This window comes from Talpa europaea (assembly GCF_964194135.1).
Source record: "Talpa europaea genome assembly, chromosome: 1".
Lineage (NCBI taxonomy): Eukaryota > Metazoa > Chordata > Mammalia > Eulipotyphla > Talpidae > Talpa > Talpa europaea.
In genome coordinates this window covers 90,825,513-90,843,548 of record NC_140073.1, presented here as the reverse complement: position 1 = coordinate 90,843,548, position 18,036 = coordinate 90,825,513, and the positions used below count along the sequence as shown (strand labels likewise).

The following is an 18,036-nucleotide window of genomic DNA, read 5'->3' as shown; positions in this document are numbered from 1 at the left end:
GTGACAGCTTCATAGTGCTGAGACTTAACTCCTTGTGACATCAGGGAGGCCCCTCTAACTCATCTTTTAAAGCAAAAAAAAAAAAAAAAAAAAACCAACAAAAAAACATTACTACCGCTCCCTTTAAAAGTAACGTCTATTTTAAAATATTATATTACAACATAAATTCCAGTTTTCATGGCAAAGTTTAGTGGCATAGTTACCTAACTAAGGATGCTGATAGGTAGAGGTTTGTATTCATTAATAAATAAAATTGGAGAACATATTTCTTTGGTCCCAGTACTCAAATTGTAGGAGTTTGATCTCTGCTTCGTGCATAAGCTGAACAGTCTTATTAAAAACTACTGTTCTTAAAGGTTTTAGGAGAAATTCTAAGATTTTAGGTTCACATGAATAATTGTTAGAAATTCTCAAATGGTTTCTTTCTAAGGCAATGCTATTTTCAATTTTTTCCTTCCAAAAATAGTTTAATTAACATTTGCTAATTAATTCACTGGAGTGGCAGCATATCATATTTACATTTACATAAATTCAACTGTGTGAACATTTCAAAGGGAAAAATTATTTAAAAGTGGGGAGGATTCTATTCATTATTCTTCTCAAATGTGCATATGCCCTGGAGTAATTGCTCCTGCAAGAAAGTGTAAGAATTCTACTTTGTGGACTTTCCAGAGCATTTTAAAGAAAATTTGTCAATGTACACTCTCTCCTTACTCAGTGACTTCAGTATTAAATCTTGGATCCTATGTATGATACCTTCCTCTGTCCAAAAAATGTTGTTTCTCATCTTGTTTGCCGTTATTTATCTATCCAAGTAAACACATTAGCTTTCATCCACAAGCTCAGTTCCTCCTCCTATTTAGATTCCATGTGCTCAGAGAATGTATAATACTGTTTGGCCAGTGTAATATTTAAGTTGTTGTAAGATAAATCAATGCCAAGTAATATAATACATTTCAAAAGCTGAAAGGATTTTTAGTTTGCAAATTTGTGTTGCTTTTTTCATTAGCCTATATATTTTATAAGTGAATATATTTTATTTATAGACCTATGTTCTAAAGAGCAGTCCTCCAAGTATTATTTCTTTTTTATTTATTCTTTTACACAATGTAGAATTAATACTTAACATTTTTAAAGGATATACCGTGGTTAATAATCACAAAATACTGTAGTAACTTATAAATGCCTTTTTCTCTGAAGATTTCATATTATTAAACCTTTGATTATCCCACTGAGAGTATTTATTTTGTGATTATTATTTCACCGTTTTCTTATAAACAATTCCATGGGCAAATTTATTAATAGCGGAATTCTAATTTGCCCTTCACAAAGTTAGATACATTTTCTAAAGGACGTATTAATGTATCTTTGCACATTTAAGTATGTGTTTGTATGTGTGTATGTGTCTCTTTTGTGTATGTGTGGTTCCAGGTATACCGCTGTGCAGTGATGACATCTCAGAGATGAGAGAGCATAGCTTTTCTGGAAAATTTCAAACCTTTCAATAGAAATTATTTGATCCATTTTTTGTATTAGATATTATGAATTATTTTTCTTCATTTTAATATCACTAAAGAAAATATGTTTCATATGATTAGATTAATGATTATTAAACTTTGGCTATATTTGTCATGAGTGTTTTGCTAAATATATTGTGTTCTTTTTATTTACTGGGAACAAATGAGAAGAAAGTGTGTTGTAAATTGTTAGCGATTAGCACAGTTATTCTATTGTGAAAAAATTTAACTCAAAAAAACACATGAAGCAATTATTTTATATGGAATTAATGCTTCAGCTCCAGAGAGCTCAAACACCTCAGTGGAAACTGCCCAGCTTACTAAAGTCACATAATTTCATAGATATTTTCAGCCTGATTAGAAAGTAGTTAGAAATATGTTTGTTAGCTGCAAAATTACATCAGTTTTGTCCCTTATTTTTCTTACCATCATTTCTTGTAACTCCATTTTAATTTTTACCTTACTACAAATACTCCAACTGAAAAGAGATGTGTGAAAACTATTTCTACCTGTGAAAAAAAAAAAAATTTTTCCTACCTCCCTTTCATTCACGAAACAATCATAGACATGGAAACCATCCATAGATTTCTCCTAAAATACCTTTTGTTTTTTACATTATTTTACTTTTCTAATTAAGAACTTTTTTCTAACTAAAGAAAGGGACAGTTCTTTTTTTATTCTTTTCTTTGAATAACATCAGTGATACAGATTTAGAACATAGATAATGTAGAATTTGCGTTTTAACTTTTTTTTTTTCACTTATGCATACAAGGACTGGGGTGTAGGCCAGGGAGTGGGGGCTGAAAGGATTCACCAGAGACAGAGTGGGGAGCAGAACAGGCAAATCTACTGAAATACACTGCTGAGAGGACTAGCGGACAAGCCAGAGAGGTCTGCTGTGCCATGTGGGTTAACTCCCTGGTCGGGAATCAAACTCATGCCACAGTGGCTAGTGATAGCTTGATAGTACTGAGACGTTAACCCCTTCGCCACCAGGGAGGTCCCTTCATTCCTGCTTTAATTTTCAAGTTCTACATAATTTTTTTGTTTTTGCCTACTAAACAATTCACCTTTGACAGGCAACCATTTTTCATTTCAGAAAGGATCCATAATTTTCTAGAACATCTGAATTATTTCTTCATTCATGTAAAACATCACAGCAATATCTTTAAATTTAATAAGATAACTGGTTTTCATCAATTCCACCCAACCTATACTTTGTGTAGTAATATCCTGAAAGTGAAAAACATTTGATGGTACCACTTGTAACACCTATCTATCATTGATCTCCCACTCTTTCCTTTGGAATCTTGAGTTAATGATGCAAGGTGACCTGCTAACGCAGAAATTAAGTGACTGTGTTACTATTAATTTATTTAGTAAATATTATATAAACTTGATTTTGTTCTTATTTATTAGGTAAATATAAGTTTTAAAATACTTTCTTCACCTGAGAGGGTTATTTTGCTCAAACTACGTTTGCAGGCCATTGAATTGTAGTATAGTCAAGTTCACGATTTTTCTTTGACTTTTTCCTTAAGCCAAGTGCCTAAAGTTTTGGTATATTGTGTTTTTACTTTTCATTTATCTCTGAAGTAATTTTTAATTTCCCTATGCGATTTCTTCTTTGATCCACTGTTTATATTGAGTATATTGTTTAATTTCCACAAATTTTTGAATTACCCATATTTTCCATCTGTTATTTCCGACTTTCATCCCATGTGGTTGGGAAAAATATATTTTACATTGCTTTCAAAATCTATCAAGACTTAATTTGTGTATTGGTGTATAATAAATACTGGAAAAATGAACCATGTATTGTGTATTCTGTTTTTAGATAGTGTTATGCATATATCTATTGTATCTAGTTGGTTTAATGTGTTGTTCAAGTCCTCTGTTTTCCCAATTCCATGTAGTTTTACTACCCACTATTGAAAGTAGGATTGTAAAGTTTATATTGTAGAAATTTCTATTTCTCCTTTTATGATGGTTATTATTGATTAATATACTCTGATGATCTGTGTGTAAATGTTTATAATTGTTATAATTGTTTATAATTGTTGAACTTTTGTTAATATATAATAAACTTATCTGTCATGCTTTAACACTTTATTTTTTATTTATTTTTTTTTAATTTTTTTAAAGATTTATTTATTTATTTATAGAAGCATTGGGTACAGTCAGAAGTGCGGGAGGGTGAGAGAATTCACCAGAGCCAGAGCGGGGAGCAGAGCAGGCAGAAGGACTGAAGTACACTGCTGAGGGGAGCAGCAGGCGGCAGGAGAGGTCTGCGGCAGGAGAGGTCTGCGCGCCATGTGGGACCCTCCTCCGGTGGCTGGGGAGCAGCCGGGGATCGAACCTGCGCTGCAGAGGCTGCGGGCAGCTTTGCAACCCAGCGCTCAACCGTTGCACCACCAGGAAGGCCCCTAACACTTTTTATTTAACATCTAGTTTGTTTGATAATAATATAGCCACCTGTTCCTTTGTTGATTAGGTGCATGAAATATTTTTTTTCTGTCCTCTCACTTTCAAATTACATTCATGCATTGCATTACCACAGAGATCAATGAAATCTGCCATTAGACAATTTTATTGTTGTTTAAACATCATAGAGTGTAATTATACAACCTAGATGGAATAGCCTAACTTTACATCTAGGCCATGAAGTATAACCTGTTGGTACCACCATTGTGTATGTGTTCCATCATTGAATGAAATATTAAGTGATGCATGACTGTATATGTACCTTTGGGTCTAAATTGAGTCTTTGGTAGATAGCATATGATTGCATCATTTTTTATTTATTCTGCCAGCATTTGTCTTCTGTAGAGTTTTATTCATTCATATTTGAACTCATTACTGATATGAAAGGAATTGATTTTTGTTGCTTTGCTATTTGTTTTCCATGTCTCAGCGTTTTTTGTTTCTCATTTTCTACATTAACATCTTTTGTCCTTAGTTGGTTGTTGTTTTTGGTAAGGAAACATTTAAATTCCTTTCTCATTTCCTTTTGTATGTGTTTATTCTTTTTTACTTACCTTAAGATTACATTTAACATTCAATAATTGTAACAGTCTAATTTGAATTTATGCCTCTTTTTATTCACTAACCAAAAAATAGTGTACTCATCTATTCTTGATACCACAATTACATTGTTAACAATTTTTAATAATTATTTTAATGCATTAGTTTCTTAAACTGTGCTGGAAACAAAATGTGAATTTAAAAACCAAGTTATAGTAATACTAGTTTTCAAAATTACTCATGTACGAATGTGTTTATTGAGGTATTTATCTCTTTATCTGACTTTGATTTATATTCTAGTGTCCTTTCATTTCTCCATACAGGATTTCCTGGAGCATTTCTTGCATTGCAGATCTTATCATAACAGACTTTCTTAGTTTTTATTTATCTGAGAATGTCTTTGCCCTCATTCTTGAAGGACAGTTTCGCTGGACAATAATTCTTGGTTGACGTTTTTGTTGGCAATATTCTCTTTCTTGAATTGAGTGGTTATCCTGGTGAACTGAAGTTGTTGATCTCAGTTTTGTTTGAATCCAAAGCCCAAATATTGGTAGGTGTGAAGACAAACACAAAAATCTTGGCAGTCATAGAACATTTTTGTTTGATCAGCATAAATGGTTTGATTTTGAGAACATAGACAACTATAAGTTAATAAACCAATTTTGCACAATTCAGAGAGTACATTTGTCCGGAGCCATCCGGAGTATGCGCAGTGTTGCACAACATGTGCCATCAATTAAGTTTCACTTTACAATTTCCCCTGCTGAGAAACCACAGGTTTTTCCTGTTAATCAAATGAGACTGGGAGGTACGATGGGAGGAGCTACCAGGATATAAGAAGAGAACCAGGAGAAGGTCAGGAGGTTATTGGGAGGGGTTACTGCGAGAGGAGCAGAGAGAAGGCCAGGGAAGGTAGAAAGACAGGGAAAAGTAAGAGAAGGTAAAGGAAAAATAAAGAAGCAACCGCTAGCGTCAAGTTGTCTCAGCCCCTCATTTCAATCCTCAGCCCTTCTATTTTCGTGCCTACGAATCCCACGGGTTGGGACATACATTTACCTCATGTAAATTGTTATCCCTTGGTATTGATTACAGTGCTACATAAATGTTCCTTTAGAATTGGGTAATGGGAGGACCCTGAAAAGTAAGTGACAGATTTATGCACAAACTAGTAAAATGTGATAAATACAAAATAAATACAAAATAAAGGTTTCTGTACTTCAGAAACCCAAATCCACCTTTGAGACCTTTTGAAGTGCCTTTCCTCTTTTTTTCCTATTTTACAGAACTTATGAATAACATGCAGTACTTTATGTCTGTTAATTTATATATAAATCTTTGATGTTTTACCTGGAAAAAATAGAATACACCGAATTATTGGACTTAGAGTTACAATTGATGTTTATGTTTGGCTTCAAAGTTCAAAGGAAAAATCCTTGTCACATGCCCATGCAGTCAGCAAACTAAAAACAAAAATTCATCGTAATCAGAGCATCTCCTCACTGAGTTACAGAAAATGATATTGTGGGATGTTGTGATATATGTATGCATATACATTCATTGTTATAGAGAATAAAATTACTATGAAGTGAAGATTTTGATGGCTTTTTTTGATGCTTGAAGGGGTTTTCTTTTGGTTCACTTGAGATTAACTGAACACAAAATTGGGTGTCACTAGATCTAACGAATACTGCTCTAAGTAAGCTGTGTCATCATAGGCAATGCATTTAAAATCTGTGCTTGATTTCCACTCTTATAAAATGTGGACTTTATTAAATCCATGACTGTACACCATGTTTTGTATTTCACTGTCTTTCTGCTTTTATATTCATTTCTTATTCTAGTCATGTTTTAAGCTTCTTGAGGATAGAGGCCAACCTTTTATTTATATTACTTATAGTACATTCAATATGTAAACATTCTCTAAATACTTGTTAGATTGAGTTGATTGAGAATCTTTGCCATCAACTTGGACTTCTTACATCTACATGATTTTCTTACTAAATATAATACAAGTTGGCATTTATACAGAATTAATATTCAATCCTTTTTCAGAATGCATTTATTTTGTAATGCCATTTGAAATGTCATAGCAGTAACAATTTCTGTTTGTGTAACAGTACAGCAAAAGTGAAGCTGCAGACATGAATTAAAATGTGTGTTTATGTATGTGACTGATACACCTATCACCCATAAACATATACATATATAGATAAAAGTATGTTTATATCTATATCTCTTTCTGTATACAGAAACTCACATACATATACATGGAAACTGAAAAATACACCAAAGATATGTTGTGTGATCAAAGATATGTTGCTTGGACCAACAATACCACTAAAAATTTATATGTGGTTTATACTGCTGACTATAAACTGAGTGCCTAAAATCTGTGCCATAAAGGATTTGTAAATGTCTCAAGACAACAGTATTATATTTGTGAAGCAATCTGCTGCTGACTTTGAAACATTTAACTCAATTCAGTAATTTATTTAGCAGCTTATTTTCAGATACAGCTGGTAATATTCCAAAACCAGTCTCTGTGCCCTTTTAAGATTTGATAATTCTGTGTTCTTTCAGATGGTAATATTCAAGATTAGGTGTAATCTTGACATAATGTAGTTGTATGGTGTTGCTAGTCAGCAAGCTGAAAGGTATTTCTTCACTGGAGCCATACCAAAAAAACAAAACAAAACAAAACACCTCCACTTGAGGGACTGTCCCAGTAGTTTATTCACGTTGGTTTTCCCTTGATGGTTAGTTTGAAAGAGTGGTTAAAACCAGCCTAAAATGAAGAGGTTAAATGGGCTCTCTATGTTGAGTAGAGGTTTTTATTTAGCATCCCTAGAATGGGGAAATGCTTGACATGTGGCCAAATAATGAGCTGTATGTGGGAATCAGTTATTTGCATCTCTTTGTAGTTATTTTTAAAAGTTAAGAGTTTTTCCTAAGTAAACATTATTGGTTTGGGCATTTTGGTTAACTTAAAATATACCATTTGGAGACAGTGGAGTTAGAATCTCCATGTGAGGGATTGGAACTGAGGAAGGCACAGTTATGACTGCTCAGTGCAATAGAGTAGAAGACAGAGTAGAAGACATTTTTCATAATTCTCAGGAATTTATCAGCATGTAGATGGGAGTGTGTAATTAACATGACAGAGAAGACATTTTAGTTGGTATGTGGAAACTATGTATATACATGGTTGAGTCTTGAACACATATTTTAAATGTCTAAAATTCCAAATACAGTTATGGTAAGAATGATCAGTTAATATAGTCAATATTTTAGTTAATAGTTAATATCCCTTCATTTATAAAGGTGTAAATTGTAGGGGAATTATTGTCATGGGGAAACATAGACTGAGTTAGACTGTTCTTAGCTTAATAACTTCAGGCAATACAGTCTTATAATTCCTGTCATTTTTTTCTTTGTCAATGCAGAAGTAAATTTTATTTTTATTTATTTTTAATTTAATTTTTTTTTTGAGATGTTGGTTTACAAACTGCATTATTTTGTAATACAGGCTCACATCTCTTCATATGTATAACCATACCACACCCACCACTAAAGCACAACCATAATTCTCCCCATAATCCATTGGGCCACCCCCCCCACAACCTTTGTTCCCCACCTCCCAGCCTATCCTTCTGGGAGCCTGTTATACAATCAAATTTCTAGGGTTTGTTTTGGTCAAGTTTTTTTTTTTTTTTTTTTTTAATTTTCTAGAGGCATGTCTTATTTATTTACCTATTTGTTTGTTTGTTTGGTTTATACATGCACTGGGTACAGTCAGAAGCCGGGAGGGTGAGAGAATTCACCAGAGCCAGAGCAGGGAGCAGAACAGGCAGAAGGACCGAAGTACACTGCTGAGGGGAGCAGCGGGCGGCAGGAGAGGTCTGCGCACCATACGGGACCCTCCTCCGGTGGCCGGGGAGCAGCCGGGGATTGAACCGGCGTAGCAGAGGCCGCGGGCAGCTTCGCAACCCAGCGCTCAACCGCTGCGCCACCTGGGAGGCCCTGTTTTGGTCAAGTTTTGTCTGTCTCTTTGTTTTGTTTCTTTATATTTCGCATGAGTGAAATTTTTTTTTAAAGATTTATTTATGCATACAAGAACTGGGGTACAGGCCAGAGATGTGGGGGTAGGGGGCTGAGAGTAATCACCAGAGAGAGTGGGGGACAGAACAGGCAAATCTGCTGAAATACACCATTGAGAGGAGCTGCGGGCGAGTCAGGAGAGGTCTTCTGCACCATGTGGGTAGCTCCCTGGCCAGGGATCAAACTCGTGCTGCAGTGGCTGCGAACAGCTTCATAGGTTGCATCCTAACTAGCCCTTGCACCACCAGGGAGGTCCCATGTGAGTGAAATCTTGCAGAATTTGTTTTTCTCCTTTTGAATATTTCCACTTAGCATAATCTTCAGTTCCATCCATTGTCACAAAAGACAAGGCTTCATCTCTTCTTATAGCTGAATAGTAAGGAATAAATTTTAAGTGACAGATTATTTTCTGACTTAAAATATAGAGGTGTGCTCTTGGATTATAATAGTGAGAATCTTTTCAACTATGTATGTGTATCCACCCTTATGTTTGTGTTGGAAATGAATAGAATGACATAAGACAGTAGAAAAGTCAGAGCTGCAGGGAAGATGGTGTCAGAGGAGGTTCCTTGTTCTGCTCCCAGGAGAATAATTTAAAGTAGTCCAGACAGGCCCTTCACTCAGAGGATTCCATGACTTGAAGCAAAACTATACCTCCTGCACATCAGAGAGCAGTGCTAACTGTATGCAATAGAAGTGGCACTGAAGGAAACTCAATGAAATAAAAGGTGGGTGGGGAGAGAATACCTCAGGACATCTGATGTTTATTTCCAGATGTTTAACTATTACAAGTATATTTGTTATGAAAATTCACATTCCAGTTTTTCTTTGAGCTTTCGTTTTCATTCATTTGGGGTAAATACCCAAGATAATTGCTATGTTGTATAGATAGTGTGTGTTTGGTTTTTCCAAAAAAAAAAAAGCTACAATGCAACTTTGTAGAGTGACTGTATCATTTAACATTTTTACCAGAAATTTGCAGTTTCTCTAGATCTGCACAGGCAGTTGATGTTTTCTTTGTTTGATTTTGGGTGTTCTCAGGGGTGTGTATTGATATCTTATTCTGTTTTTGATTTGCATTTTCTTAACATCTAATGATGTTAAGCATCATTTTGTATGTTTGTTTACCATCCGTATACTCTTTTTGGTGAAATGGTTTGTTTCTTTGTTAAGTTTTGACAATTCAATTGTGCAAGATGTGTGTCAGAAATGCGATTTGCTGTTATCTCTCAGTCTGAATATTGTCTTTTCATCTATTAAATTTCAGTTGTTTTTAAAAATATCTTTTGCTATAGAGATTTGAGTATTGGAGGAACAAGCTACATTTAAATTAATCTTTGAAGTAAGGCTTAATTTGCAGTCAAAATTTGTGTAAGTTAGGCACTGAAGTAGTGTGTTTATTTTTTTCAGGAATGGTCCCCAAAGGAAGAAAAATGTATGGTTCTAATAGTTTGCCTGATAACTTAATAGCTTACCTATAGTTAATGTGAGGAGACAATTAGTCACTTATCTCAGGACCTCAGACATTTCATTTAGCTTTTCTAAGCTAAGCTTTCTTAATCCATGAAATGAGGGGAAAGAAGCTTATTATAAAATGTCTCCTCCACTTTTTAAACTTAGTCTTCCTTATATCAAGGAGCAGTTCTTCCATGGCTACCTGTAATATCAGATGTTAACTTGTAGACTTTTTTCAGTCAAGACTGTCTTAATCCAGAGCTCGGATATTATTTTATGTTGTTGAATGTGTTTTTCCCACCCTACAACTCATTTAAGGAGGAAAAAAAACTAAGTAAAGTAAAAATGAATGTCAAGAGTCTCAAAATTCTCAAACAACATGCTTATATGGACGAAAGGCTTCTGGAAGGTGCCCTAGAGCAACAGAGAATACCCTTTTCTCCTAAGCAAGAAGATTCTTCAGGAACAAAGAATCATTTGAATGTACTGTTCATAAGTTTTCAGTTTGGAAGCCTGGAGCCAGAAGCCCAGGGTTTTACTTAAGTTTTGATGTTTGGGTCAGGAAAGGGGAGGCAAATTTGCTTGCTATCTAAATAGCTCAACTGCTGTTCTGTTAGTATTTCCAGAGGAGAAAAAAATGATATTCTAGGAGTTGGCATTTATCAGTATGTGAAATTAATAAAAATGAATATAAAAAATAATATTGCCACAGTGACAATTTCCATCAAGGTATTAAAATTTGTACTTTTTAAAAACAGTTGGCCAGGTTACAGTTCTTATGTATATCCAAATATATACATTTACAACAAAACATATAATATGTATTGTTTGTAGCCAGATATAACTGTTCACATTTAAATTCTGTCTTCTGACTTACGTGTGATTTGATTTTTGTCAAATGACTGTTTTCTAATTGTAAAGGAGGATTATAAGATATAAGCTCACTTAAGTGTTTACAGGTATTAGCTATGACCTATACTTATATTGTGTTAAAAATAACTGCCTCAGTGTTATTTTGAGGACTAAATGAGTTAATAAGTGCAAAGCCCTTATAACAACAACTCCTGGAACATAGATTTAAATACTGTTTAAGCCTTATTACCTAACTAATAAACTACTCCTGTAGGAAATCAGTGCTGAGGAAATTACTCCTTTTTGACAGGTGTTTTTATGTGTATATTGCCCTCAGGAAGAATTTTACAAAGTTGTGCATTTTTAATTAGTGTGTGTTTGTATGTGTGTGTGTATATATATATTCATTCCATTTACTGTTGTTAATTTTATTTTGTACAGTATGTTAAAATGCTTGGAATTTTAAAATATTCCCTTTTTGGGGATACTGACAACTTTATTTAGTATAATTTGAATATAGATAAAGGGAAACAAAGGGAGTAATGGGTGCTCATGGATGAGGCATTTAATCTGGTATTTAATGTCTGTATATGACTAAGGAACAAGAAAGTGAAGACTTAATGGAAGGGATGATCCTGTGGGATAGATGTGGTGAGAAACATTCTATGAATGAAAGCACATAAGTTTTTGTCTTGTCTTGTTTTGGTGTTTAGAAGTCAGGCAAGGGAAGGTGCATATGAAATTGCAGGGAAGGGTAGTGAGAACTTTGTCTTACTTGTCTTGTAAGAACCATATAAAGTGTGGCATGGGGAGTGTCATATAAAAACTTCATCAGAGAAGAGACATTGAGAGTTTTTTTCAAACTTGAATATTTGTTCATGTTTTAAGACTTGTATTTATTTTGATTTTCTAACAGTAAATTCTTAGTGTTTATTCTTAGTGGCTTATTCTAAGCCAATAGTCTCTATTGTATTCGTACTAATTTTTTTTTTTTTAAGGATTTCAGTTTGTTGAAATGAGCAGTCGTAAATCCAAGAGTAACAGCTTAATACAAACTGAGTGCCTTTCACAGGTGAGTATGTATTTTCATTAATTTCAAGGTCTGTTAGCATACAATAGTGATGAGAGAAATTGTCATCTTTTTAACTTGAATTTTCCAGTTAGCACTGATGAAGAATCTTTCCATTCATAAGGGGGGAATTATCTTGTGCTATTCTTTTATTTCATCCTTTTAAAAAAGTGTTTGGGTAGTAGAATCCTAACTTGGGTTTTCCTCAATGGGGTGTGATTTCAGTTAGTTTAATATTATGTTCAGAGTGTCTTCAGTTTGAAGTTGTATTTAATTTCTAAGTATTTTGTTTTTTGATGCTGTGACAAATGGAATTTTCTTAATTTCATTTTGGGCTTGTTCATTATTTTTGCATATAAATCAGTTGATTTTTGTATCTTAATCTTGTATGTTGCAGCCTTGCTCATCTCATTTTATTAGTTCTAATAGGTTTTTAATTTATCCCTTACCTGCAAACAGAGTTTTACTTCTTCCTTTCAGTACAATACTGAACAGAAGTAGCAAGAGCAAATATTCTTGATTTTTTTTTAAAGACTTTTTTTTAAAGATTTATTTATTTATCTATTTATTTATTTATTTATACAAGCACTGGGCACAGTCAGAAGCACGGGAGGGTGAGAGAATTCACCAGAGCCAGAGCTGGGGGCAGAACAGGCAGAAGGACCAAAGTAACACTGCTGAGGGGAGCAGCGGGTGGCAGGAGAGGTCTGCGCGCCATGTGGGACCCTCCTCCGGTGGCTGGGGAGCAGCCGGGGAGCAGCCGGGGATCAAACCGGCGCTTCAGAGGCTGGAGGCATCTTCGCAACCCAGCGCTCAACCGCTGCGCCACTATTATCTGTCTTACTTTGTTTCGGGCCTCCCTGGTGGCGTAGCAGGTTGAGTACAGTGCTGTGAAGCTGTCTGCAGCCACTGCAGCGCCACTAAATAAATTTTTTTTTAAAGATTTATTTTTTTATTTATTTATACAAGCACTGGGTACAGTCAGAAGCGCGGGAGGGTGAGAGAATTCACCAGAGCCAGAGCAGGGAACAGAACAGGCAGACCGATGAAATACACTGCTGAGGGAAGCAGCGGGCGCGGCAGGAGGGGTCTGCGCGCCATGTGGGACCCTTGCTGGCAGCCGGGGATCGAACTGGCGCTGCAGAGGCTGTGGGCAGCTTCGCAGCCCAGCGCTCAACCGCTGTGCCACCAGGGGAGGCCCCTAAATAATTTTTTTTTTTTTAAAGCTCTTTATTTCATCTTGAAGGAAAATGTTTAACTATTTCAAAACAAGTTTTTTTTTTTTTTAAGATTTATTTATGCATACAAGAGCTGGGGTACAGGTAAGAGATGTGGGGGGTGAGAGGATTCACCAGAGACAGTGGGGAGCAGAACAGCAGACTGACCTAAAGCACTGCTGAGGGGAGCAGCAGGCACTACAGGAGAGGTCTGCTGCGCCATGTGGGCTGCTCTCTGGCCGGCTGGAGATTGAGCTCGTGCTGCAGAGGCTGCAGATTGCTTCATAGTGTGGTGCTTAACCTCTTGCACAACCAGGGAGACCCCAAAAAAGTTTTTAACAAGTATAATTGCATATCTTCATAAAGTGCACAAATTTTCCCTGTATATCTGTATACCTGTTTAACCTCCATCCCAGATCACTTTTAGATTTTGCAACTCTTTGACTACACCTTCTTCACTTTATCCTTACCTTATATTTATAATACATAGTTGTTGCCTATCTAATAGAGTTTATGAAGTTTTAAAAAAAGGACTAAGATGTCTTTATTTCTATGATTTACTGAGGAATTATGATTAGTCAAGTATATTTGCTCACTTAAGTGTTTTCAGTTACAGCTTTTACTTAATAACTATTATTGTGTTTAAAACAAATGTGTCATTTAACTTTTGAAACAGGCTTAACTTAAAGCAGAAAGGTGTTATTGTCTCCATATTACAGGTAAACAATAACAGTTCAGATAAGGCTACCTTTAAAATTCATGTAATTAGTTCTTCATGCTGTCAATCTGAGAAAAACAAATATTCTTAGAGGCTTCTTTTTTTTATTATTTAACATCATTGTTCATTTTTAAACAATATTTGCTCCCCCCCCCCCACATAGTCCCCCTAGAATTTCCTTCACCAATACACTGGTACACCATCACCACAGTCCCCTGTGCTCCTTCCTCCCTCCCTCTGATCCCTCTCCAGCCTCCTCCCCTGCAGGATGTCTCTTGATTTATAATTGTCTTTTTGTTTTGTTGTGTTTTGTATTGTTGTTATATTTTCACACTGATGTCTTATTTGGCTCCCCTGTATTCCTCCTGTAAGTGAAACCATCTGATACTTTTCTTTTTCACTGAACATAATTCCTTGTAGCTCCATACTCCATCCACAAGCTGTGAATGGTGTGAATTTATCTTTTTTGAATGTGGAGTAAACAACTAAGTCTAAGCCCGTCATTCTAAGGCTAACTAAGAATTTAACACCTTATTCGAATTCTAGAATTTTATTTTTAATTTTTTTCCAGTGATACTTATTATTTAGCATAGATGAATGTGACTTCCTCCATACCATTGAGCATTTCCTTATATGCTGAATTACTACTTTGTTGATTGTTTATTGAATGTGTTTTTTATTTCTAATGTATTTGCAGCATTTTTTAGGTATGGATTATGACCTTTCAGTAGTATTGTGCGCCACATCTAATGGGGCCTGCTTAGATTTCCTTAGAATCCTGACTTTTATGATACATACAGATTGGGCTTGAACTGAGCAAATTTAGATGTGTTAGTCTATGGAGTTGTAGTACCTGAACATTATTAAATTAGATTACACTGTTACATTCTCTTTTCTGTTCCTTGACTGACATACAAAATGAGGTATTCTTTAATTCACATGCATAAAAAAAACCCTCCTATAAGCCCTTAAGTAGCTGATATGGCTAAAATAAGTCATTCTCCCTCTGTGAAACCTTCACAACTAAGTTCTCATCCTTTCTCTGGACTTGAAAGAAGTAAAAAGAACTATTTTATAGAAAATTGTAGAATTCTTGAAGAACATTCTTTAAGGAGGGTTGAATTGCTTCATTAATACCTAAATGTGATTGTTATATGTCTGTTCTCATTCATTTTTTTATTGCATGTATAGTAGTTTCATTTATTCACTTTATTTTCATCAGGTACACAGAATTTTGCGTGAAAGATTTTGTCATCAGAGTCCACATAGTAATCTATTTGGAGTACAAGTGCAATATAAGTAAGTTTATGAACCTGCTTATAGATGTCCTTTATCTTAAACAGTGCTAATGAACAATTTTATAGAGGTAAAAGCCCTTTGCTTTGTCAAAGAAACAAGCGAAAACAGAAATAAATATTTCTATAATGAGAAAGTCCTTTAATTTTAGAATTGTGTAGTTTTTGTTATCTTGTATTATAAGGAAAATTCTGCACTTTTTACAGCTATTGTTGTCCCTTGAGCCATAACATAAAACCATGATATTTCCTCTTGAGATTTTCAGAGTCACTATTGGCCTACCATCTTTTCGGTATACTTCTGTGTAGGACTATTTAGCGCATGAGTCAAATGCCCAAAGGGAGAGAAATAAGGAATGCCTTTTTCTGTGCTTATTCAATTTCAGATTTAAAATGTATCTCTCTGCAAATTATTGCAGCTTTATTAAATTTTGGTCTATTTTTGTTATTTCAGACACCTTATTGAGCTGCTAAAAAGAACTGCTATCCATGGAGAAAGTAACTCTGTTCTTATTATTGGGCCCCGAGGATCTGGAAAGACCATGGTAAAAGTTGTTTATTATGGTAGTTTTTTTGTTTTTGTTTTTTGCTTTGGTAGACAATTATGTATTGTATGATTCTTATGGAAAACAAATGTTTTATTTTGTTACTAACTTTTTTTTTCTGCGTATCTGTGAAGTCGTGTGAAGCCATGTAATGTTGGTATTAAATATACTTCTTTTAATCTTATTTTTCCCCACAATAACAAATTTTCAGCGATGTTTATTCTGTCATGGTCTTTTACCCTTCAAGAGTTAGTGATTGCCAGTGGAAAAAGCAAACTAACATTGACTGAGCCTATACTTGACCCTTTTATCTGTGTTCTATCATGTATTCTTTACACTAACTCTGCAAGTTATTTATTGTTCCTGCTTTTCATAGCTTAACTAACTAAGCTATGCCATGCATTCTGTTTTTCCTATTTTATTATTGTTTAACCTTGAGTCAAGCAATTTTTTATTTGTAACTAATATCTTCAAAAATGATCTGCTTTCCTTCTATAATAATTTGCTTAGTTACTTCAAAAAGATATCTTTGCTTTTCCCCTTATTCTTTCTTTTCACATTCTTTATTCAATTTATAGGCTATATTATGGCATTACACTGAAAGTATTACTATTCTAAATAGGTTCTATGCTGTCTGTTTTCCATTATATTCCATTCAGTAGATTTAGATTTCTCAATTTTAAATCATGATGTGTAATGAAGTAAAAGTACGCTTTTATTTTTTATGTCGACTCTTCATTATGTAAGATGGATAAATTAAGACTTCAGGATTATACTGTTCTACCCATTTCCCGTGATTCTAGGTAACTTCTTTTTCAGTAGTTTAAGAAGTTTTCACATTTATTTTGTTATCATAATACTTAGAATAATTTTTTATTATTAATAATTTTTTATTATTAATAAGTTTAGTTTGGTTTAGTGCAACTATGCCCAATAGTTCCACAATCACTATTTATTTTTGAGTTTTTAATCATGACTTTTCCTTTGTTTTTGGCTTCAGCTAATTTGGGTGATTTTATATGCTTTTGAGCTACTAGAATATTTTAAATTATTAACAGTAAGTCTGTTAATAGTAGAATTAATGAGCAAAGGCTATGCACATAAAGGTTACAGAAAATTAAATACAATTCCTTGTAAACATTGAACTCTCACTCATAGTTAAGTAAATTAAATAAAAAGTACACTAATTTTCTCTATCCAGAAACCCCAAAACCCCTTAAGATTGATAACACAGAGTTTGTAAACTTATAAATATGTGCCTGCTACTTATAAACTTTATGCTGCAACTAAAATTAGACAAAAATATATAACCAGTTACAAATGCACATATCCTTGATTTCTAGCAACAACGCTTCTAGGAATTTACATTGTGAAATAACATATATATAGAGTTATTCCTTGCAGTTCTATTGTCAACCATGAAAGATGAGAAGCAACATAAATACCCATCAGCAGGATACTGGTTACAATATCATGATTTTTTTTTTTTTAACCATGCAGTAGACTATTATGCAGCAGTTGAAAAGAATAGCAAAACAAAATTCATATTTCTGTTGATTGGTACAATAACCAAAAATTCCCTGTTGTATTAAGCAATAATACAGTGTTGGGTTTTTTGTTGTTGTTGTTGAGGGGGATAGGACATAGGCAAATTGAGACTAGATGTAGAAGTCCTTTCACTGTGTCTTTTTGTACTTTTTGATGCTTGGTCTGTATGATCATACAATATTATTTTTAAGAGAATGAAAAATTAACCTAAGGCAAGGGAGAAAAAAAACCCAACAAGCTACTTAGCAGAACCTTCTAAAATCATCCAGACCAAAGAAATATAAAAGGAAGCTTACTAACATCAGGGAACTTAAAAAAACAAAACAAAACATTATTTTAAATATACCAACAATTATTTTTCACATAACTTACAAGATGGCTGGAAGTTGAAACTCCTGGATTACAATTTTTTCCCCGTTAGAATTAATATCGATTTTGTTTATGTTATGTGGGAATACTACAAGGGCAGACTTTTCTCTTTTGCCTTAACAAATTGCTGTACCAACCTGGATAGTGTATATTATGCTCTCATAAGAACCCCAAATCTCAGTATCTAATTACAAAAGAAAGTTGTCATTTAAGGGGAGTGATTATCTCAACTTTTTTTCCCATACAAACCCCACTAAGGGGAAGGAGCATGATTAGTGATGGATACAGAAAGTTCCTACCCAAAGGTGATACAGATCACATCTCCTTAC

The 18,036-nt window shown here is 34.3% G+C and overlaps 1 protein-coding gene across 2 annotated transcripts in view; it reads left to right on the top strand.

Annotated features, from left to right (window-relative positions):
- Nucleotides 1-18,036, top strand: part of ORC4 (origin recognition complex subunit 4) — a gene marked incomplete at its 3' end in the record, with an annotated part of 56,520 nt that overhangs the window by 12,500 nt on the left and 25,984 nt on the right. Inside the window, exons 2-4 of one of the 2 annotated variants that reach the window (XM_084239466.1) lie at nucleotides 11,945-12,018; nucleotides 15,173-15,249; nucleotides 15,700-15,790. In XM_084239466.1, the coding sequence (XP_084095592.1) occupies nucleotides 11,962-12,018; nucleotides 15,173-15,249; nucleotides 15,700-15,790 (225 nt within the window). In that variant the 5' untranslated portion in view covers nucleotides 11,945-11,961. Of the gene's footprint in view, nucleotides 1-11,704; nucleotides 12,019-15,172; nucleotides 15,250-15,699; nucleotides 15,791-18,036 lie in introns of those variants that run through there. The other variant, XM_084239465.1, reaches the window with a different exon arrangement.